The sequence below is a fragment of the Tripterygium wilfordii genome, chromosome 8, assembly GCF_013401445.1.
Source record: "Tripterygium wilfordii isolate XIE 37 chromosome 8, ASM1340144v1, whole genome shotgun sequence".
NCBI classification, from domain to species: Eukaryota; Viridiplantae; Streptophyta; class Magnoliopsida; order Celastrales; family Celastraceae; genus Tripterygium; species Tripterygium wilfordii.
In genome coordinates, this window is record NC_052239.1 from 4,778,704 (window position 1) to 4,801,587 (window position 22,884).

The 22,884-nt window shown below is 37.3% G+C and overlaps 1 protein-coding gene across 1 annotated transcript; it reads left to right on the plus strand.

The window, feature by feature from the left end:
• The first annotated feature begins 1,620 nt into the window (after window positions 1–1,620).
• LOC120003346 (ribosome biogenesis protein BOP1 homolog) lies at window positions 1,621–8,943 on the plus strand. Its single transcript, XM_038852298.1, has 18 exons — window positions 1,621–1,982; window positions 2,457–2,549; window positions 3,239–3,322; window positions 3,437–3,591; window positions 4,235–4,352; window positions 4,466–4,567; window positions 4,758–4,914; window positions 4,998–5,106; window positions 5,209–5,311; window positions 5,455–5,605; window positions 5,734–5,866; window positions 5,969–6,075; window positions 6,163–6,233; window positions 6,351–6,411; window positions 7,190–7,417; window positions 7,575–7,659; window positions 8,026–8,204; window positions 8,552–8,943. Exons 1-18 carry the CDS (start codon window positions 1,800–1,802, stop codon window positions 8,635–8,637), a joined length of 2,205 nt encoding a protein of 734 aa, XP_038708226.1. The 5' UTR covers window positions 1,621–1,799; the 3' UTR covers window positions 8,638–8,943.
• Window positions 8,944–22,884: the final 13,941 nt, after the last annotated feature.

A 22,884-nucleotide genomic window follows, 5' to 3' on the forward strand; every position in this document is an offset into this window, starting at 1 on the left:
TCCATTATGTCCCTTCTTTATTGACATATATATAAGAGAATTATTTTACCACCTTTACAATACTTTGTTCTTCAACATAAAAATTAACAATAAAAAATAGTATTTAAAAATAAAATAAAAACTAAAAAAATACTCATAAATTAAAATAAATTATGATTGAGTATTAAAATTCAAATAAAAATTAATATTAATTAAGTAGGATGCACATGGATATTGACTCCCGAGAAGAACTCCAATCGATCGAAAGCAAAGCTGATCTATCAAAAATACCCAGATCGCGATTTTCTATTGCGTGACTTCGTGAAATCTTCTCCAAATCCAAGTAGACCCGACCCAAAACGACATAAACTTGCACAATAAATGACACTAGGGTTTAGGGATATAAAAGGGCTTGAGACACCATTCTGAGACGATTCTGGGAGCTAGGGTTTATTCTCTACCTTGGAGGCAACCATTGGAGCTTGGAGAAGAAGGTGTTTTCAAGGGAGTTTCTTCTACTCCTCTTTTATCCTTGTTATTATGACTTTATTTCATTGTATTGTTATGTATTTGAACTCCATGAGTGGCTAGATACTTTTGCTAGGGTCCTAATATAACCTAACTTTGATGATTCAATAAACTTAGTTTTGATTGGTACTTGATTTCTATCTCTGTTTGTTGATTATCTATGAATATGCTTAAGCTTTTGTGTGTTTGACCATCATCTAATTGATTTGTTTCCTAGGTTGAGATAGGAAGGAGTTATACATCGAGGATTTTCTTCTCATCATAGACATTCATAGGATTCATGAACCAAATAAGAATATAGGGACATGACCTATGCAATCGTTACACGGTTAGTCCATACAACTTAATGGATCTTTGTCTCTTGAATATGAATGTTAGGAATAATATGAGTTAGGGATAAAGACACTTTTAGTGTAACCAGGAATGAAGCATCGAAGAGGTTAGAGGTACCGATTGTCAACAAGAGGTAGTAATCAGGGGGTTAAGGAGTTAAGGGAGTTGAATTGAATAAGGGATGATGAAATTAGGTACCCTGATGCTTTTAGTTCTTGATTTCATTTCTTGTGTTTGACTTTAATTCTCTTATTTTAATCTACTTGGTTTTATGTTAGTAGTTAGCCAAAATACCTTATCGACTCTTCAAATAGCATAGGACTCACATGGAGAGCAAATGTGAGTGTGTTAGAGGTGGGACTCATGTGGAGAGCAACACATGGGGCATGACAAACTTCATTCTCCCATGTTGGTCCTAGCAAATTCGGGCTAGTAAAAGTGAACCATTGTGGTGCACTTTGAGTCAACTAGGCCAACAAAAGTGCTTCATGGACAAACATAAGTGTACCATTGCAAGTGCTCTTATTTGTCACATATTCAATTATCGAAAATAACCTCTCCACCGCGGGAGCCTTACGAGTGTTGTTTACTTTTTTATAAATAGATAATAGATAAAGAAATATAAAGATTATAAGAATTTTTTCATCGTCTTTATTAAATTTGTTAATTTTAATTTTAATCAGCAACCTATAAGTGGGCCTGACAATGTGTGGGCTTGGCTTGGGTTCTTCTTTATTTTTTTTGCGAAGTCTGAAAGGAATTGAATTGGGCCTGAGTCAGTTTCTGGTTCTGGCTCCAACTTCTTCTTCCATACCTAAAACCCTAAACTGGATTTTAGGCCAAAGCTCGGCCGACTCTGACATCTACTCTCTATTTTCCCCTAAATTTAGAGAGGAGGTTCCATATAGTAGCAGAGGAGGATTACAGTGCCTACAGATCGAACGCTTCCTTCGAATTCAATGAAGGAGAAGAATAATAATAAGAGCAATGCGAACGAGGACTTGAAGACCAATGAAGTTCCGAAAACAGAAGGCAAGAACACAAATTTGTTCAGAGAAGAAAGTCAAGAAGGAGAACTACTACCCTTGTCGGACGAGCAGATTTCGCAGCTCATGCAAAGCCAGCCCCCGTCCGAGCACGAGGTAGGATTCAAAATCTCTCGGGTGTTTTTCTTTATGTCTTTGGTTATCTGGACTTAGTTTTAGTTTTGTTCGTTATATGGTGGGATTTGCGATATCGCTGTGTAGGTATTGGTTTATGCCACGGTTACTTGGAGGTCCTGTGGATCTGTTTTTTTATTCCTTGGAGTACGTGGAGTCTGGATCAGGAAATTTGTCATTTTCTTGCTTGGTTTTGGTTTAGGTGTGAGTAATCCGTAGCTTTGACCGAATGAGATTCTTATAAACTTGTTTTTAAGCTATAATTTGGTCTAAGAAACTGGGATGATATTGAGTCAGTCCACTGGAACTTTGAGAACTTGAGCTAGTAAGTTGTTCCGTGAAATTGATTTTCTTTTTATCTGTCTTTAACTAGTAACTGGATTTGGGGAACTGACTAAGTGTTAAAATAGAGTATTTGTTTTGAACAAAATTTGATTCTTATATATTTGGATGCAGTCAGAAGCTGGAGAGAGTGATGATGAATCTGAGGATTATGAATCCTTGAGGCAGTCAGATGATGGAGAAAGCGAATCCTCTGAAGATGATGAGGTGCACAGTAATTGCTATGATTTAGTTTCTGAAAAGGAAATGGAAGATAAAATAACAATTTCCATGCTACACAGTTGATTATGGTGTATTAGAAGCTGAATAAATGATGAACACTGGTTATGTGTAGTCAGAATTTACAAAGGTTTATATGTATCCCACTATCCCTTCCCCAGTTCCCCTTCTTGGCTTGCCAATAGGACACCACTTTACCTCTTACCGAAGGCACTTCTAGAACTTGATTTCCTAATAGGTAATTACTTTAATGCACTCCTAGTACAAGAGGTCACAGTTTCAATTTTTGGAAACAATCTCTCCACATATTAGATAGGGCTACGGTCTGCGTACATCTTGTCTGTTTCCGATCCCGTCCATTGAGGAAGCATTGTGCACGGGAGTTGTTTAGCCTTTTACAGTTAAGCATGTGGCCTCGTGGTAGAATCACATGGATGCAACCTAGAGGTCATAGGTTCAATTCCTGGAAATAGCCTCTTCATATATTATGTGGGGGAATGGGGGTAAGGTATGTCCTCGACCTTGCCCACTATGGGGGGCTTGTGCACGAGAGTTGTTTACTCCTAATACAACTTGAACGGCAAAGCGGCTGCTCTATTTTGTTATTTTTTGAACGGTTTACTTGAGGTTATCCGTTTTTTGTGTTTGACTGTATCTTAAAATTGTAAGTATTTCAGGATTCTGCAGAGATAGACAGTGATCTTGGTCAAGAAGATGAACCTGTGGATGGGGCTATAGAGAGTGACTCCTCCGAAGATGAGGTCTCTTGCTTTTGGAATACATAGTCAAGAACTCAAGATATTATTGGAGTTTTCACTTTGGGTTGAAACGTATGATGAATTTGAATCACTCTTTACTTCATCTTCTTATAATAGGTTGCTCCTCGAAATACTGTTGGGGAGGTTCCCTTGGAGTTTTATCAAGACGAGAAACATATTGGATATGATATATCCGGGAAAAAGATCACCAAAAAAGAAAGAGAAAACAAGCTAGATTCATTGCTCGCCAGTGTTGATGACTCGAAAAATTGGTCAGTTATTTATTTTATATTTATTTATGCGGGTTTGCATATGCTTGAGGGCTTTTTCTAAACCTGCTTTTTGGCTTTTAATCCAATAGTATTAAGCTTCAGGCAAAATTCCTGGCATATGTTCCGCCAAGTGCTTGTCTCTCTAAGATTTCTCCCTGACTAAACACTCTTTACTGTAGCATAGTTTTGTTATATGTTCTTTAAAAGTTATCTATCCTCCATTCACTTTGTTTATTAATTGTTATAGAAATGCGGAATGCTATGTGGGTCCTTTTCTTTGAAGGGTCAAGCCATTGCTTGTCATTTAGAGCCTTAATAAGATGGCTTAGTTTAGATTCTTGGTATAGAACAATTTTTTTGATTGGATAAAAGTTTTTTAAAGCACCAACCGGGTGCAACCCACAGAAATACAAGGAGGCTGTGATAATTGCCTCAAGCAGATTGATACAATGAGAGGACTTGGGGTATAGTTGTATTGAACATTGGAACCAATCCTGGTAAATGATTATACATGTCCAAATCTATATTTATGAAGCAAGAAGTTAGATTTCCTTTTCTTTTCTCTACCAAGTACAAATCTTCTTGTCATACTTTGTTTCCCACATATCATGCTTGATCATAGAGAAGTTTGATTCTTTTCTAGGCGCAAGATTTATGATGATTACAATGATGAAGAGGTGGAGATGACCAAAGAAGAGATGAAAATTGTGCGTAGACTGCTGGAAGGAAAGGCACCCCATGCTGACTTTGATCCACATGCGGTCTGTGATACCAATTACCTGTCATGTTCATCAAATTATATGCAGTTGAGCTTATATTTCCTTATATCAAGCATAGTAGTCTTGAATCTAAGTGGCTAATCTATTTTCTGCAGTCTTATGTTGATTGGTTTAAATGGGATGATGCTAAGCATCCATTATCCAATGCCCCAGAACCAAAGAGACGGTTCATTCCTTCGAGATGGGAAGCTAAAAAGGTGAATAACATATATATCTTTGCTTCCCACCTCATTTTCTACTACTTTTTTTTTTTGGTCTTATCCTCATGATTTATTCGGCGGATTATTGTTAATTTCAACATTTGTTTATTTGGAGAAGCTGGTTTAATAATAGAGGTTGATTATGTTCTGTGTTTTATTTCCTGTGCTTCCTCTTGTGAATTTACAGGTTGTTGCTTTAGTTAGGGCAATTCGTGAAGGACGAATAAAATTTGACAAGCCAAAAGAAGAGCCACCTGTATATCTTATGTGGGGAGATGATTCCAGCTCAGCTGAAAAGTCTGGGCACTTAACTTATTTTCCTGCTCCAAAACCAAAACTGCCTGGTAGTCTTTTGTTTGCATATCTTTACAAAATTATCTGTTCACCCGTGCACGTACTGGAATTTTATCTTTATTTTTTTCTTTAGGTCATGAGGAGTCATACAATCCTTCTCCAGAATACATCCCAACAGAAGAAGAGATTAATTCATACCAGCTTATGTATGAGGAGGATCGCCCTAAATTTATTCCTAAAAGGTAATGCGCACTGCTGATGCAATTGTTTGGTTGCTTAAGTTCATCTTCTTCTATTGTTTGATTTGTTGATTTCTGTCATTATAACCATATTTTATAATTTAGGTTTACATCTTTGAGAAGCATCCCAGCATATGAGAATACTATTAAGGAATCTTTTGAACGCTGTTTGGATCTATATTTGTGCCCTAGAGTTCGAAAAAAACGAGTAAGCTTGTCACTCCTAAAAATGTATTATTCATGCTTCATAAGTTTTAGTTTTGATTGCTCTCTAGATTCTTACAAGATTTTTTTTAAAATTTTTTTCCCACTCAATGGTGTTAAGTAAAGTTTTCCTTCTAATATTTCCAGATTAATATTGATCCTGAATCTTTAAAACCCAAGCTACCAAGTCGAAAAGATCTTAAGCCTTACCCTGTAGCATGCTATCTTGAGTATAGAGGTCATAAGGGTGCAGTTTTGTCAGTCTCTACTGATTCCTCAGGACAATGGATTGCTTCAGGTATATGTAAATTTTGGTTTTGATTACATTTTCATTCAAAATGTGGAAAGAAAATATTGGGGTTTTGATTACATTTTCATTCAAAATGTGTTAACAAAAATATTGTATGACTAAATGTTTGTTGTAAGGTTCGACTGATGGAACCGTGCGTGTTTGGGAGGTTGAGACTGGTAGATGTCGTAGGGTCTGGGAAATTGGTGAAACTGTCAACTATGTAGCTTGGAATCCTCTGCCCGAACGTCCTATCTTGGCAGTATCTGTGTAAGGATTATTCTAAAAAATTGTATATAATTTATCAAGTTTTTCTGGGCTCGAGCCCTTTGGTACTCTTGTTCATAAATCTAAAGTATTCCAAATTTGAAGGGGACACGATGTAATACTTTTGAACACTGGATTTGGAAATGAAGAAGAGCAGAAACAAGTTAAGGAACTTCTGCATGTTGACATTGATGCAGCACCACTTGACTCAGGTTAGTTTGAAATTAGTAATGCCTCAATATCTCGTGTCATGTTAATTCTCACTGAATTTTACATCACTTTTTTTTTGGTATGACCAGACAAGATGGCATCAACTGTGAACTGGATGCAAGATGATAAGCATGAGGGAATTAGATTAAGGCATTTCAAGGTTTATTTTATTTTGCCTACTTGTTTCTGGTCAGAGTTTTCTATTAGTGTTGTACTGAGTCTGAAATTAGTGTGCTCTCCATAATGGGCTTAACAGTTTCCTGTATGGTTTTTGCAGACTGTATCCAAGGTAGAATGGCATCGTAGAGGAGACTATTTATCTTCAGTGATGCCAGCTGATATCCTTTTCCCAGTTTCTTTTTTTTTTTTTTATTTTGGTATGAAGAAAGATTGTTTGTCATGCATGATCACCTTTACTGGAGAAAATTACTATTTGGATTATAGTCATCTCCTAAGGGTTCTGGGCACTAAATCGGCTATCTTTACACATGTACATGCATATGTATGCTTGTATATGCTAAATGTACTGTGCTTGGATTGCAAGTTACTATATTAATGGGAATTTAGTCTCTTAATGAATTAGGACAATTTAGAGAAAAGTTGGCAACTATTGAGCCCTGTCTATAATGTTGGTGGGATCTTGGGACTTGTAGGAGTCGTTTGCTACAAACACCTTTGTTCGTCAATATGTAAAATATAGGTTAGAACGATCTGTGTAGTTAAGGCTATCTCAAGGCTCCAAACCAGTCATCCACTCATCCATCAACTTATTGTACTCTATTTCACATTTTTGTGTGCTGTCCAACCGTAAGGATCCATCAATGGGCCTTCAAAAACCAATCCTTACCTGAGATTAGATCAAGAAACTTGCTTTTGTTCCTTCTCCTCAGAATAAAGCTCTGACATCGTTTACTTTTGAGGTCTAACCTACCTGTTGATAAAGCACAGGCATCTTTAATCGACTCCTGGGACCTGCTATGACCTTAATATGCCATGGCCTTTAATGTAGAACTACCCGCCTTCTTTATTCTCTTTTTGTTAACCTGTGGCAGCTGGAGTACATCACTAGTCTATGCTTTTCTTTTTCTTATTGGATTTTCTTGACCTGTTAATTACGCGATTCAAAAGCAATTCTTATACACCAGCTGTCTAAGAAGTTTAGTCAAAGAATTCCATTCAGGCTGCATGGACTTCCAGTATCGTCAGTTTTTCATCCTTCTCGTTCTTTCATCTTTGTTGCCACAAAGAAGAACGTGCGTGTTTATGATCTCTTTAAGCAAAAGTTGATTAAAAAGCTTGAGACTGGACTCCAAGAAGTCTCGTCCATTGCAATTCATCCTGGTGGTATGTTTTCCTTTCTTATTCTTCAATTTGTGCATATTTGTTCAATATACATAGTCTCTATCTCTACAAATTAGTTTAATCTGCGTATAAAGATTCTTTTCTTTATCCTTTTATTTTTCCTTTTGCTGAACCATCAATGAAGTTAACTTCTGTGCAGGTGATAATGTAATTGTGGGAAGCAAAGAGGGAAAATTATGTTGGTTTGACATGGACCTTTCATCTCAACCTTACCGAATTCTCAAGTATGTCACTGCAATTATCGTAGAATTAAACATTGATGTATTTGATGAAATATTGTTTACCTTAAATTTTTTTCATACCTATTATGATTCCATTGCTCTATCTTGTAAAATTCTTTTAATACCTTTGCGAGTTTCCGAATAATAACCTAAAACCTTTAAATATGGGTGAAAACCTTTTGCTCGGAGTCTGCCCAGCTAGTTGTTTTAGTATCTGGGGTCAAGGGAAACTGGAAGATCAAAGATTGAAACAGTAACAAAAATTATTGTTAATACAATGGAAGGAAAAGGGACCTTTCATGTTGCTTGCCCTGTTTGTTTTCCTTTTACGTTATGATATGGTTTTTTTTATTTATTTTTGTTCCTCAGGTGTCATCCAAAGGACATAACAAGCGTGGCCTTCCATCGCTCTTATCCACTTTTTGCGTCATCTTCTGATGACTGCACCGCCTATGTTTTCCATGGGATGGTTTACTCAGATCTTAATCAGAATCCTCTTATTGTACCGCTGGAAATTCTACGAGGGCATAATAGCTCAAATGGAAGAGGTGAGTTTGAATTTCTGTTTGTTTTGTCTTTTTCTTTATATAATTAATTTCTGGAAATTGCTGATTTTCCTTCATTCTGTCTTTGTGGGGCTAACCCCGGTCTAAATTGAGTGTTCTTGTTTCTATTCTATCCATTGCTGTACTTTGGCAAAATGTTCATTTTTTTGTTACGTGTTTAATAAAATTTTCATGGCAATGAATAATGGAACTATTCTTTATTATTAACTATAGGACTAACTTAGCATGATCCATTGCTTTTGTTTGTTGAAGCATCTAAAAATAAATGGTTTGTACTTGGTGGTGCATGAAACTGATAAGATATGTTGGTTGTGGCTGTTAAACTGCAGGTGTTATGGACTGTAAGTTCCACCCTAGGCAGCCATGGTTATTCACCGCAGGTGCTGATTCATTAATCAGACTCTACTGTCATTAAGCTGATTTTGACAAGAAAAGATATACATACTTCACGATTTTGAGAAGATTGCTAACGTTTGATATGTGTATGTTTTTTTTATTGTGATGGGAAGTTTTTTCCCCTTCATTGAGGAAGAGATGCACAAAAAAGCTTTGGGTAGTGAGATTTGTCATATTGTTGTACTACTAAGCATAATTCCATGTTATTTTATGACAATTATGTAATCTTTAGGGTTCTGCAGGCTCCAATGCCTGAAACGAATTGAATCTCTCTTTAAGATGTAGATTCAGTGTCTTCTATGCATAAATATTAAGTGGTGCTCAAGATTGTACTTGTTTACAATGCATTATTTATACCCAGAAAAGCAAACAAATATCTATAGATTGATTTAGATTTATTTGATGAGTTTACCGTAAAATGTCGAGATTACTTTTAAAAGTACCACGAGACCTCGAGTCAGCAATGACCTAAGGGCAACTCCAACAAAGGTTGGAAATGGGTATGCAAAATCATAACCATTGATATGCATGTCCATATCCATTTTCATGTTTTAGCCAAGTCAAGAGTGTTTGCAATGGGAGTCGAAATTTGCAATCTCATTTTGGGTTCTCAAATTTACATATCAAGAGAGGAGAGGGAGGTCGTAAAGAAACGTGGGAGACAAAACCATTGCTCAATGTGCATACAACGGCTATGCATAGGGACCATCGGAATCAACCTCAACTAGCCAAACGACCATAAAAATCAAAGATCGACATGGATTTTGGATCACAATCGAAGTTCGACACAAACTAGGATCACCCTCACAAAAGGTTTCGACTAGGGTTTTCAGCTACAGTGTCGGTTGCAATCATCCTCCTCTGCCTCGATTGACCTTTCACCGTTAATAGTTATGTGTTGTTCGTCCTTTGGTCTCCTCCTTCTCCAACTGCTACTGTGATTGTGTAGATGTAATTGATATTGTGAGATGGATGTAGTAGGGGTGGCTTGCTTAACTTTTTGGTGGTTGAGAAATCAGATCCTCTCTATTGAGGGGAAATCAATGGAATTATTATGTATTTTATGATGCATGTTTCTCTCATTTTCTAAGTTGTTAAATTCACTCAGGTCTTTTGTTGGGTCTAAATTAACCTTACTAGCAAGTGTATTAGTCGGTGACTACAACACAATGATAAGCAAGGGTCGAATCCACAGGGACAGAGTTATGTCTAATCCAAATGTATACTTGTATGTATGTATGGACAATGCAAAAGAGTAAAGTTTCACTCAAGTTTGTTTGGTTTAGCAATTGAACTAAAGACAAGCAAATAGTAAAGTGTTCTTGGTATTTTCTTGGAATAAAGATGCAAATTACCCTAATGCAACTAATATGAATGAAATGAGTTAATGAATATGAGATGAACACCAAGGGTTCGAGATCCCCCTTGGGAAATGACGTGCAAAGAGACAAATTCACACACACATTTGCTAATTCGGGCATAACAAATCCATACCTAAGTCAGTTTTAGCGCACTTAAGCCAAATCTCCCTAAACCCTAAAATCGATTACTAGCCATCTTATTGGTCTAGGTCGGATATTCCTAAATACATTCTAGTCATCTTATTGGTCTAAAGCAAAGGAATTCATGAAGTTCCATGGAGATTAGGATTCATATAAATTGTCACCTAATTAAAGGGAGACACATTCATAATCATGAGTTTCAAGAAGCATAATCTACTTGACATATTACCGTCTAAGTAAGTTCTTCAAACAATTTCATCCAAAAACATAAAGTGTTGGCCAAACACAACAAGCATGAAGAAATTGCAATCAAGCATAGAAACACAATATTTATACCCAATCAACTCATATATATGTAAATCAAGTCATACACAAAGTCATCAAACCCAAGGCTTCATCCTAGCCTTGGCAAAAGTGGTTTAGTTACACATAGAGAGAGAAAAATATAGAGAGAGAAAAATATAGAGAGAGAAGAGAGTGGCATGAATAAACCCCAAATATTGAGATAATCCACGTTGGGTTGAAGAATTCCTCCTCCAAGCTCCAACAATCACCTTTCCCCTCTATTTTCGCTCTCCAGAAAGTCTGTTCAAAGTGTCAAAAGTCCCTTGCCGCTAGGGCAAATCGAAAATTAAAGCTGGTCCAAAAGTTGTTTTTTGTGCCTAGGCGTGTTGAATTCATGCCAAGGCATGTCACGCCTAGGCGCAAGCTCATATTTCCGGTTCCCTTCAAATCAATGCTCCCTGGGCTGGGCGGATGGAATGATTCTGGGCGGGCATAAATGGTGCGCCTAGGCGTGAGCCTAGGCACACTTCTTCACCAAAATCTCCGGATCTGCTCTAGGAAACTTCAAACGACCATAACTTCTCCATATGACCTCCGATTTGAGTATTTTGGAGTCTACGGAAATCTTGAGATGTCTAGTTTCCAATGCCTTTTGTTTTGCTCAATTCTAATAACTTTGTAGAAAGTTATGACCATTTTAACACACAAAGGTCGGTGGATATTTTCTCCAATTCAGCCCATTTTCCACCAATTTTCATTCCAATCCACAATCAGCCTATCAAAATACAAATCAAAACATAAACACACTCATTATTTATCAAAAGGAAGCCTAAGAGGGGGAGATTTCTACCAAAAACAATAGGTATTATCATACCTATCATCTTTTAATTTGGAAATCTCAATTTTGTTGCATAGTAATCAACCACTTTCATGTGCTACAAATATAGCAGAGTTTTTGTCAACAGTGTCATGTTTGTAGCATACATATATAGCAGAGTTTGTGTTGTCTTTCTTTTGTGCTATTGTGTTTTTCCTATACTTTTACTAGTAGGGATGTAGTTTTGTTGGTTTTGTTCAAAGTTTTAAAGGTGCTCTATTGTTGAATTGGTTATTCATTTTTCTCATACATGAATTTTATGTACAATTCATATTCATTGTTACTAATGAGCGATGAATTAGACGATGATCAAAATGTTGATCAATTTGAGTCACAAATTCCATCCGAAGTTGTGCCTTTAACAAGAACTAGTTGAAGAACCCAGAACTTCTCAATTGAGGACGATAAACTCCTTGTGTTTGCTAGGCTCAATACGATAAAGATTCAACTCAAGGGAATGCTCAAAATTCCAACAGATATTGGCAAAGAATTAATCAATACTTCAACACCCACGGAAGTCCCCGTATGCAAGCATCTCTAAAATAATGGTGGAATGACATTAACATACGGAAAATGATATAGTTCCATAATTTTTGGGTTCCATAATGTCCATAATCTATGTGGCATGCCAATTAAACATGCTTCATAGATTACTTTTCAGAAACCCTGTGTGATTGTGTCTCACATTCATTTTCCTGCTTCTCTCTCATGAAGCTACTTTTTTTTTCTTTTTTGTAGATTTTTCTTCTCTCTTTTCTCTCTCTCTCTCTCTCTCTCTCTCTCTCTCTCTCTCTCTCTCTCTCTCTCTCTCTCTCCCCTTTCATCATCATTCTCTCTCATTCTTTCTGCTTCTCTCTCCTCTAAGATTTCATCTCTCTTTTGCTTCTCTCCTATAAGATTTCATCTCAATGTTGTAGCAACCAACGATATAAAGTAGAGGTGGTTTTCAGCTATTACAAGCTACGACGACGTAGAGCTGCTGGTGGTTTGATTGCTATTGGTGTATCTTCTCCCAATGAGTTATTACACTATGAATTTGACAGTGCATTTATCTCATATGAGTATTACATTGTGCAATTGGCAATATATTTATGCCAATATTCTACTGTTACCAAAGAAACCCTGTATTTTATTTCGTTTTCACAGTGTAATGAGGACCATACTTAATTACATTGTCTCAATACTCTACTGTTACCAAAGAAACTTGATAAAAGATTATCATTATTTCACCACTCTATATGCTACATAATAATGACATAACAAATTCAAACAATGAAACCTAGTAATAGACTATATTATGACATTAGACTTCACTGTTACCAAAGAAACTTGAACTCAGCACCCCATCTTGATAATTACGTTTTTCTTGACAGTGTAATTAATTTGGGACAGTGTAATAACGCATTGGAGCATACCTTCTACGTGGGTCTCCATTGCTGGTGGTCGTTTCGGTAGATGAATGGCTGGGCTAGGTGCTCCTTATTTAGGGGAGTCTGTTGGACATTTTGGGTTGACAAACCGACACCAAAATTAGCTGGATCAATGCTTTTTGTTCGGTGAGTACCCGCAGATTCAAGGTGGATTTTCGACAAAACCAGTGACGGTTGACAGCAAGTGGAGGCTAGGTTTTGCTCTTGGTGGCAGTGGTGGTCAGATTAGTGGTCGGACGACGGAGATCTGTTGTTGATCGTGAGAGAAGGAGATGGAATGTCGTGAGAGAGAGATGAGAGAAAAATATATTTGAATTTAAGAGAAGAGAGGAGAGAGAAGACTATGTTTTGTTTTCATATTTGATTTTTTAAAATTTGAAATTTCAAAATACCCAGTCAGCTATCCACTTAGCCACACAATAAGCATGTTATGCCATTATGGACCGTTATGTACCCTAATATTATGTATGACTATCATTACCGTTAACATAAAGTGTAAAAAATTCTCTGGTTATTTAAGTCAAATTGAAGGAAGACACCCTAGCGGACAAACTAAGCAAGGAATGGTAAATTTGGTTCAAGTTAACTATACGACTAAATTTCTATGATGTTTCCTTTGTCATTGTTTTACATTGAAAACTCCAAACCGGAGAAAAACCACGGGTGTTGTTAGAGACAATTAGAGAAATTTCACAATATGAAATTGTTACAATCATATTGTAGTGATCTCTCTCTACCCAAGAACCCTAGAGATTTTTCATAAGCCCCAATTCATTCTATCCCATCTAAGATTCTACATCTTGAATTTCTTAGTTCTTTCAGTCTCACACCCTTGAACCCATTTTCAAATTCCCAAGAGATACACCAAGAGATAAATCACAAGATTTTACCCCAACTTGCTCTCTCTCCCTTTCAGCCGCCTCTCTAAACCTAGATAAATAAACAATAGGAATTAGGGTTAAGTAAACCTAGAAACAAGTCCCCTATTTATACTAAAATTTTATATCCCCCGACACCTGTCTGGATCGATACTTATGCCGTCCGGATGCCAAGTCTTTGTGCCGCATTCCACTTGTTTCCAGCTGAGCCATCCAGATGGCTTATCTAGATTGCCCTTACTAGACAACCTTCTTCTAGGAAAGATCTCCAATAAGTCTCCTCTGCCACTTCTCGTACCCACATGAGAACAATGCTACACCGCAGTAGACTTCGACTCTACAATCGATTCGGCCCGATACCAAATTTCTGATCAAACCTATCAATATCCACCTTGATAAAAAATTGCATAGTCTTCACTATGTCGCAACCGGGGTCACGACGCGGACCGGCGATGAAAGGATGAAAAATGTTTAGAGTCGCCACCAATTGATATAAGTGCAATTGGACACTAAAAATGGTCTACGAACCAGAGAATAGGTAAGGGGGTCTATTGAGTGTGGGGAAGGTGTTAGGCACCCCACAACTCCCTAAAAGGTTACCTAGATTGATCTATGTGCTTTTTCTTGAAAAGTTGATTGTCCAATATAAATGATATTTTGATTTGAAAAGATAACATAATTAAAGCATAGGCAAGAGCTGAATGTCATCAAGTCCTCCTCCTAATGAACTTTAATTTAGGTATCTAGTAAATTAATTTATCATTATGTTTAGAAATACAAATGACACTTTAATTTGAAAAGATAACATAATTAAAGTCTAGGCAGGAGCTGAATGTCATCAAGTCCTCCTCCTAATGAACTTTAATTTAGGTATCTAGTAAATTAATTTATCATTATGTTTAGAAATACAAATGACACTTTAATTTGAAAAGATAACATAATTAAAGCCTAGGCAGGAGCTGAATGTCATCAAGTCCTCCTCCTAATGAACTTTAATTTAGGTATCTAATAAATTAAATTACCATTTACATTTTGTTTAAATAAGAATAGCACAATTAAAGTCTAGGCAGGAGCTGAATGTCATCAAGTCCTCCTCCTAGTTGACTTTAATGTAATATCCATTAATTTGTTTTTATGAAGAGTTGGTAAAAATGTGATTATTGAATTGATGGATTAGTAAAACTAAACCCCTAAACATACATACTAATTACGTTAAACATAAATAAAACTAAACTACACTAATCTACTTTTCATTATTTCCGCTACCCTATTACATGACTTACATTTACAAAGATATAAGTGCCAAATAAAAATAAGATAAAAATATACAAATAATGAAATATAACGATAAAAATACAAATTTAAATATGACCCATAGAGCCCATTAATAGCTCAAACCCGGTCCAATCTCCAAATGAACTCTCCGGCCCCAAACGAAGTCAAGTCCGGCCCAAGTAGAGTCAAGCCCGGCCCAAGCCCAACAAACAAACACAAGGAAGGAATGAGCAAAATTAGATGCTCAATTACAATCAAGATTCACACATACATATGAAATCTCATATTATATATATATAAAGTCTCTAAATCAGATTTGAACCAACTTTAAGGCAGAACTATTTGACTAACAAATCAACAAACTAATCGATAAACAAATTTATATGCAAACCAACAATATAGCCGATACATAGATTCACATACAAATCTTCCAACAAGTCCAAACCAGTTTTAATATTCAGATTTATATTCCAATAACAAACAAATCCATCAATCCAGAACAATTAGAAGCGGACGAACGTAAGGAGGTCCAATACAAATTCCTTTTCTCATACGCCAACACCAGCAGACACCACCAACACCACACAGATTCCAACCAGCATATTGTACCATAATAGCAGGGAAATCAAATGATACCCAGAAGTTAGCAGAAAAATCAAATATTAAGATAAGCAGCCAAGAAGCATCAAGAATAGAACCCAACATAAACTAGAGAAATTTCAGAAATACAACCAGCAGAATCAAATATCCTTCTCAGCATCAAGACTCAAGTATCAAAACCAAAGAATGACCCAACACCACCTCAAAACAAACAGAAACTGATATATCAAAATCAAACATGTTTTCAGCACAAGAATCGAATCAAAGCAAGAAAATCAGAGAAAAGAACCGGAAACACAAGTATTAACAGATTATTACTCTTGATGGCTAGATTCGGATTACGTGAAACCCTTGTCTCCTGATTTCTTCTCTAGTTTGCGTTTGCTTTTCACCCTTCCTCTGGTGCAGCCGCTCTTCTCCTTGGCCTCTTCCTCTTTTCTGCCACTGGTTCCCTTTTGCTCCCTTGGTTTCCCTTTGTGCTCTCTCTCCTTTTTTGTTTGTTTTTTTTTTTTGTGCCGCCTTAGTCTCTCCTTTTCTCCCCTCTCACAAATTTTTTTGTTTTTTCTTTTCCACTTTCGGCCACTTTCGGCCACTTTATCTTTTTTTATTTTTTTGTTTATTTTTTGTTTATTTTATATATTTTTTATTTTTTATTTTTTTATTATTTTTTTTGGCCGGACGAAAACCGGTTACGACAGCTGCCCCCCTTTGTATGTCTTTTATGGAGTAAAAGGCAGACAAAGGTGTAGCTAACCGAATTTCGTACGGAAAGGATAAGGAAAGATGCTCGGGATCATTTGTGCACGGGATCCTAGGGCCATCCCCGGCTTGGCCAATGCTTGAGTGAAATCCCATTTGGAGTGGGTTTTGTAATTTGAAAAAGACAATGTGCACGGGATCATAGGGCCGTCCCCGGCTTGGCCGAAAATTTGTGCAAGAAAATAGAGGGGCCCGGGATCACAAGGTCATTCCCGGCTTGGCCAATGTTTGTGCGAGAAAATAAAGGGGCGCGGGATCACAAGGCCATTCCCGGCTTGGCCAAATGTTTGTGCAGAAAAATAAAGGGCACGGGATCACAAGGCCATTCCCGGCTTGGCCAAATGTTTGTGCAAGAAAATAAGTGGCACGGGATCACAAGGCCATTCCCGGCTTGGCCAATGTTTGTGCAGGAAAATAAAGGGGCACGGGATCACAAGGCCATTCCCTGCTTGACCAATGTTTGTGCAGGAAAATAAAGGGCACGGGATCACAAGGCCATTCCCGGCTTGGCCAATGTTTGTGTAGGAAAATAAAGGGGCACGGGATCACAAGGCCATTCCCGGCTTGGCCAATGTTTGTGCAGGAAAATAAAGGGGCACGGGATCACAAGGCCATTCCCGGCTTGGCCAATGTTTGTGCAGGAAAATAAAGGGCACGGGGTCACAAGGCCATTCCTGGCTTGGCCGATGTTGGTGCAGGAAAATAAAGGGCACGGGATCACAAGGCCATTCCCGGCTTGGCCAATGTTTTTTTTTTAATCTTTGACTTTCTTTTTTTTTTTTTTTTTTTTTTGGGTGAAAAGGTGCTCGGGATCACTGTAGCCATTCCCGGCTTGGCTGAAAATTTTTGATTTTTGATTTTTTTTATTGTGAAAAAGGTGCTCGGGATCATTGTAGCCATTCCCGACTTGGCTGGAAAAGATTTTTTTTTATTTGATTTTTTTTTTTTATTTTTGATTTGATTTTTTTTTTTGAGAAAAAGGTGCTCGGGATCATTGTAGCCATTCCCGACTTGGCTGGAAAAGAATTTTTTTTTTTTTTGAATTTTTTTTTTATTGAGAAAAAGGTGCTCGGGATCACTGTAGCCATTCCCGGCTTGGCTGAAAATTTTTTATTTATGCAGTGATGATGCATGCACTGACCTATTTTGCTCAATTATGAATGTCTCATGAATGAATGGATGTATGTTTTCTCATGGTTTTGCCATCCTCCAACAAGCTTACAATTACGAATTGCTAAACCAAATTTGTTTCTCTGTCAGGGTTGACTTTCTGACTCACTGAGCTTTCAATGTATCTTCTCTAATCTGATTAGTGAAGGCCTTTTTCCGTTCTGGATCCCAGTTCTTGAGCTATCTCTTTTCCTTTTCCAATGTGCATTCCCATAATCAATTCATTTTCCCTGAAATTTACATGTTTGTACGCATCTGGATTCAAAGCTACCCATTTATCTGAATTTCCTTATTCAAATCTTTTTTTTTTTTTTTTTTTTTTTTTGCACGGCTTAGGAATGTGAGCTTCTTTTTCCTGCTAACACCTGCTTCAGCTTCAGGCTTTTCACTCAGATCCTTTCCAGCTTAGGATGCCAAAATCCATCAACTTCCTATCAAAAGTATTGTCCTGATGCACTCATTATATTTCCTGTCAAAACTTTGTCAGTGATAAATTCAAAAGTACAGCCGTGCTTGTCAATTATTGAAAGCAAATGATAAATTTTTTTGGAGTATGAAATGAGAACTGAATTGGGACGTGGGAAAGGAGACAACAAGCAACAAAATTGAAGAAATGAATTTCCTCACAATTTGTTTTTTGGAGTATCAAATGAGATTTGAATTGGGATATGTAAAAGGAGACTATAAGCAACAAAATTGAAGAAATGAATTTCCTCACAATTTTTATTGAAAAGGATGGGTGGTAATAAAATATTTTAGAATGAAATATGTACAAGAAAGTAGAGAGGTAAAAGGCAAGAAGGACAAACCGAACTTCCCCAAGATGAAATATGTGATAATTCAAAGATTGTACCAAAATTGCCCTAGTTTTGGTGTGCACCCAATTAACAATAATCAAATCTGACTTGTATAAGGCTATCTCTGAACCTTCCATTTCTGCCAACAAACTTCTTCTTCTATGTAACAGACTAACACCTTAGCAAGGTAAAATATCTGATGGTATCAAGAGCACCCCAAAATCTGCCCCAGTTTTGGGTGTATGTCCAATTAACTGATCTCCAACCCTTCAATTACGAAATTAATTCTGCACTCCCACCTATGTCAACGTGAGACAAGTTAACAGCCAACTCAGGCAATACTCATCAATTCAACAGATTCGTGATCCAATTATCTTGCAGCCCAAACTAAAATGCCCATAAGGGTTTTTTTTTTCACTTTAGCGGAATTCTCTTTTTCTTCTTTATCTTTTTTGTTTTTTGTTTTTTTTTTGTTTTTTTTTTGCCCCTAATTTTTGCCTAGAGCGCCCTTGCGGGTTTTCACTCTAGCGGGGTTTTTTTTTTTTTTATATATTCCTAATTTTGCCTAGAGTACCCTTTCGAGTTTTCACTCTGGCGGGAATTTTTTTTTTTTTTTTTTTTTTTTTGCTACCAATAAAACTTAACAACTTCATTGAAATTATCCCGAATGTGCATTTTGAGGGGTTCAACTTCAACTAGTGCATTCTCAACCTCTTGAACAATTTTTCCAGGTTAATCATGTAATCTTCCTCTTGCTTGGAATTAGCAATCATGTCATCCACATACACTTCAATGGAGGATAAACTCTTTAGTGACAATCTGTGGACCACTATGTTCTTATCAAGTTCTGCATACCCTGATATGATCATAAAAAAAACATCTTGGTTCACGCAACCACTTTATCAATCTCTTTCTATCCTTTTCTTCCAGTGCTGCATCAATTCAAACTTCTTCTTTCTGATCTTCAACTTCCGAATTAACAACCTTAGCCATTTGAATTACCTTTTCTTTTTGGTTAAACTTGTCTCAACATTTCTGACTATATCTCAGATTTATCCTCAATGTTCAAGTCAAATTCGACATTGTTAATGGGTGCCCCAAAATCTGGTTCCTTCGGTTCATCTTTTCATTATAATCAATTTCAATCCTGCCAAAATGGAATTTGCAAGATTTGGAATTTGCAAGTAATGGACAAATAAAGGCAAATAAATGTGGAATGATGAATGTAACAAAGGCATCAAAAACACGGGAATTGGGCAAATAAATGTGGGAATGATAAGTGTAACAGGGCATCAAAAACATGAGGATTGGAAATATTGAACATGCAAAAGCTGTACTAGAGAAATTTATCAAAGTAAAGTAAAGACATGCTCATTATTAAAACCCAATCAATGGTCGTGAGCTGGATCCCAGATCGTAGTGCACATGGATATTACTCTTGAAGGTTGCTGACAGAATCTGACAATTCCAAATTGGTCCAGTTACTGAGCTTAAAACCTGAAGGCCATGGCAAGGCTTAACAGCAAAGTTTTGATCATTCCCCATAATAGCAACATGGAATCCCTCAAACTACTCACATAACTCCCCAAAATTTCTAGTGTTTGGACTTCCTTATCATGTCCATGACTGCGACCAACATGTGCTCCAGCCTTTGCTGTCCATCTTCTAGTGTTTGTAGCCCCATCTCTAGCCGGGCTATCGCTGCATGCATGCGATCTGATTGTGGAGATGCTGCAATTGCTGATGAGGAATCACCAGGTGGTGATGCTGAGTGACCTTCTTGGGTCTGCTTCTTTCTAGTAGCAGTTGTTTTCAAATGGCTGATGCTCTGACGCCATGTCCTTATTTCCAGCAAGGTGACTTGATATCCCAAAGATGCTCGAGGCTGAGGAGGTCGAATGCCTTTGAACAAAAGCAACCTTGTGATAAGCCGTGGGAAAAATAACTTCCCCGCCTTTATTGGCTTCTTCTCGACAAAATCCTTGGCTTTGAAGATCGTGGCCAGATAGATCTTCCCAATATCAAACCACTGCCCTTTATACATAGAGTATAAGACTGACAAGAATTTTCCTCGTCGTTCTTGCTCATGACCAATAGGGCACAGATTTTTCCTGACAGCATCATCCAGCAACCACATCTTCGAAGGCAAGTAAGCACGGCGTGTAGCGTTGCTGAGCCTATTCCTTTTTCCTCCACACATATCATCAACAATTTTCTGCTTTGACGCACAGATCGGTTGTTGAGATCCAATGGGCTTATCATCTACTGGTGGATATCCCAAGCAGCGACACAGATCTGCTGTCGTGAATTGAACTTTCACACCAGCTAGAATGACCTGATAAACCAGTTGATTCCTAGTCCGCTCACTTCGTGGTAGCTCGATGAGAGTGTGATAGAAGGAGCGAACAATCTGAGGATACACCAGTAAGTCATTTTCTGGATCTGGATCTACTAAAAATAGCAAGGAATGCTCCCTCAAGCAGCGTATCGCCCATTTGTTGATTGCTTCTCGCTGTACCGTTTCATCAATTCTACACTCCGGAATAATTTCAGCTTCGTTGAACAACGCAAGCCTGGATTGCAATCTTGAGGCGATGGTGCGTGAGCGTCTCGGCATAGCTCTTGATCTTTGTGAGAGAAAACACACTTTTACCACAACTAATGGAGATGAAGATGGAGACGGAGATGAAGATGGCTCAGAGAGAAAACACGCTTTTACCAGAAATGATTGAGATGGAGATGAAGACGAAGATGGCTCTGCATATGCGAAGACATTCGCGGTGCCTGTCACATCAGTATTTACTTTACTGTCACCTTCCACTGTTATTTTCCCCGCTTGAGGACAACTCTTTTCTTCCTTCTTTTTTTCAACTAAATAATAAAAACAAAACTGTCACACTCAACTGTTCATTTCCCGCTTGAGGACAAACTTTTTTCTTTCTCTTTTTTTTTTTTCAACTTAAATAAAAATAAAACAGAATAATAATAAAAAAAACTTTCACACTCCCCAAGAAATTACGAATATTTACACAGTGAGGCAGGGGACATAACAGACGATCAGGATTTAATCCCAGCAGGACCTTCTAAGCTGTCTGATAAGAGATTCCAACCGTGGTGAAGAACATGGCTCTAATGGTGATGGTGGTAGTGAAGGAGAAACTGACAGCGATGGGGGCGGAGAGCTAAGAGTGGAGGATGACGGTGACGGTGATGATGAACATAGATCACAAGTCTCCGGAAGCTTTCTCTTGTTGTTGATGCATCTCTCTTGGTTTCCGTCTCTGGTCATGTAACCTTTCAAGCGCTTCACATCTGACAACTTCACTGGCTTTACAATAAAATCCTTTGCTTCTTCTCCCAAGCATCTGTTGATCGAGTCACTACGTTCTGAGATGACATGATTACCACTGGAATCTCTCTCAAGGCAGACGATCCCTTGATTTTCTTCAACAACTTGTATCTTGTCATTCCAGGAATACAGTAGTCGGTGATAATCAAATCCATCTTCAAACTATCAAACCCAACAGAACAATTATTCTCCTCGTGTAATCCCAGAAACTGAAGTACTCTTATTCCACTATCCACTGCAGTCACTTTACAGGAAGTAATCTTGAGCAACCTTTCAATGACCGTTCTATCAACAAGGTTTTCATCGATAGCCAAAACATGAACCTCCTTAGAATCAGACAAAGAATGATCCATTCCAACTCGATCAACAAGAAATTAAGAGTCAATTTCCTCAAAAACTGCCCCAGTATTTTTGCTGCTCATTTTTCATTGTTTTAGCAATTCACAACTGTAATCTTGTGTAATAAGGATGGCGATGATATGAGTGAATTTTTTTCTTTTTTTTTTTTTTTTTTTTTGCTCATTTTTTCTGTTTCTTCTCTTTGTTTCTCATGCATGACTATGAACTTATTAGTTTATCAAAATGCAAAGAATGTGTCTAGTGAATGTATGGGAGTATTAAAAGGCTAAGTATAAGATGTGTATGAACATGTATGGGTAATTAACACTCATGCAAGTATATATGGACATGTATGGATAATTAACAAATGTATAAGTATATATGAACATATATGAACTAATGACAAGTGTGCACGTCTATGTGGATATGTATGGATATGAACATGTGTGGTTTACTAAATGTGTATATTCAAGTGTAATCTAACTGATGCATCAAGTACATATGAGTACGTAAATAAGTGATGAATGTACATGATATATAAATGTACAGGAATATAACATAGTATAAGCATGTGAAATAAATAGTTAGGGATAGGAATGCCCCCTTTGTTCCTAAGATGGGTAATCCGTCTAAAAATGTCTGGAGGTTTAGAACCATGACTACGGTTTATCTATAGTGCATATGGGTGGTTTAACTAACTAATCGTGAGGTCTCTGGATCAGGTGGCTTTTGCTCCATTGGATCACAAAAGCCCATCCCTTAATGTTATAAGAGGACGTCAATCCAGGAAGGTGTCTTCCTCCACCCATACAGGGAAGTGAATCCCATGAAAGTGGTAGGTCAACCTTCACTAATCACTAAGTAACCCGGGTATAAGGTTATGTGTGTGAAGTGATAAGTGAATGTGTGTGTGGGGGCATACAAACCAATATCTCTAATATTTAAATCTCACAAGGCCCATATCTGATGAAGATATCTACAACATTGAACAAATTTATCAAATTC

Excerpts from the sequence above, each read along its gene's own strand:
- LOC120003346 (XM_038852298.1), top strand. The coding sequence starts at position 1,800 with ATGAAGGAGAAGAATAATAATAAGAGCAATGCGAACGAGGACTTGAAG. Across the intron at positions 6,234-6,350 it reads TTAGATTAAGGCATTTCAAG|ACTGTATCCAAGGTAGAATG; the intron begins GTTTATTTTATT and ends TGGTTTTTGCAG. Across the intron at positions 7,660-8,025 it reads CAACCTTACCGAATTCTCAA|GTGTCATCCAAAGGACATAA; the intron begins GTATGTCACTGC and ends TTTGTTCCTCAG.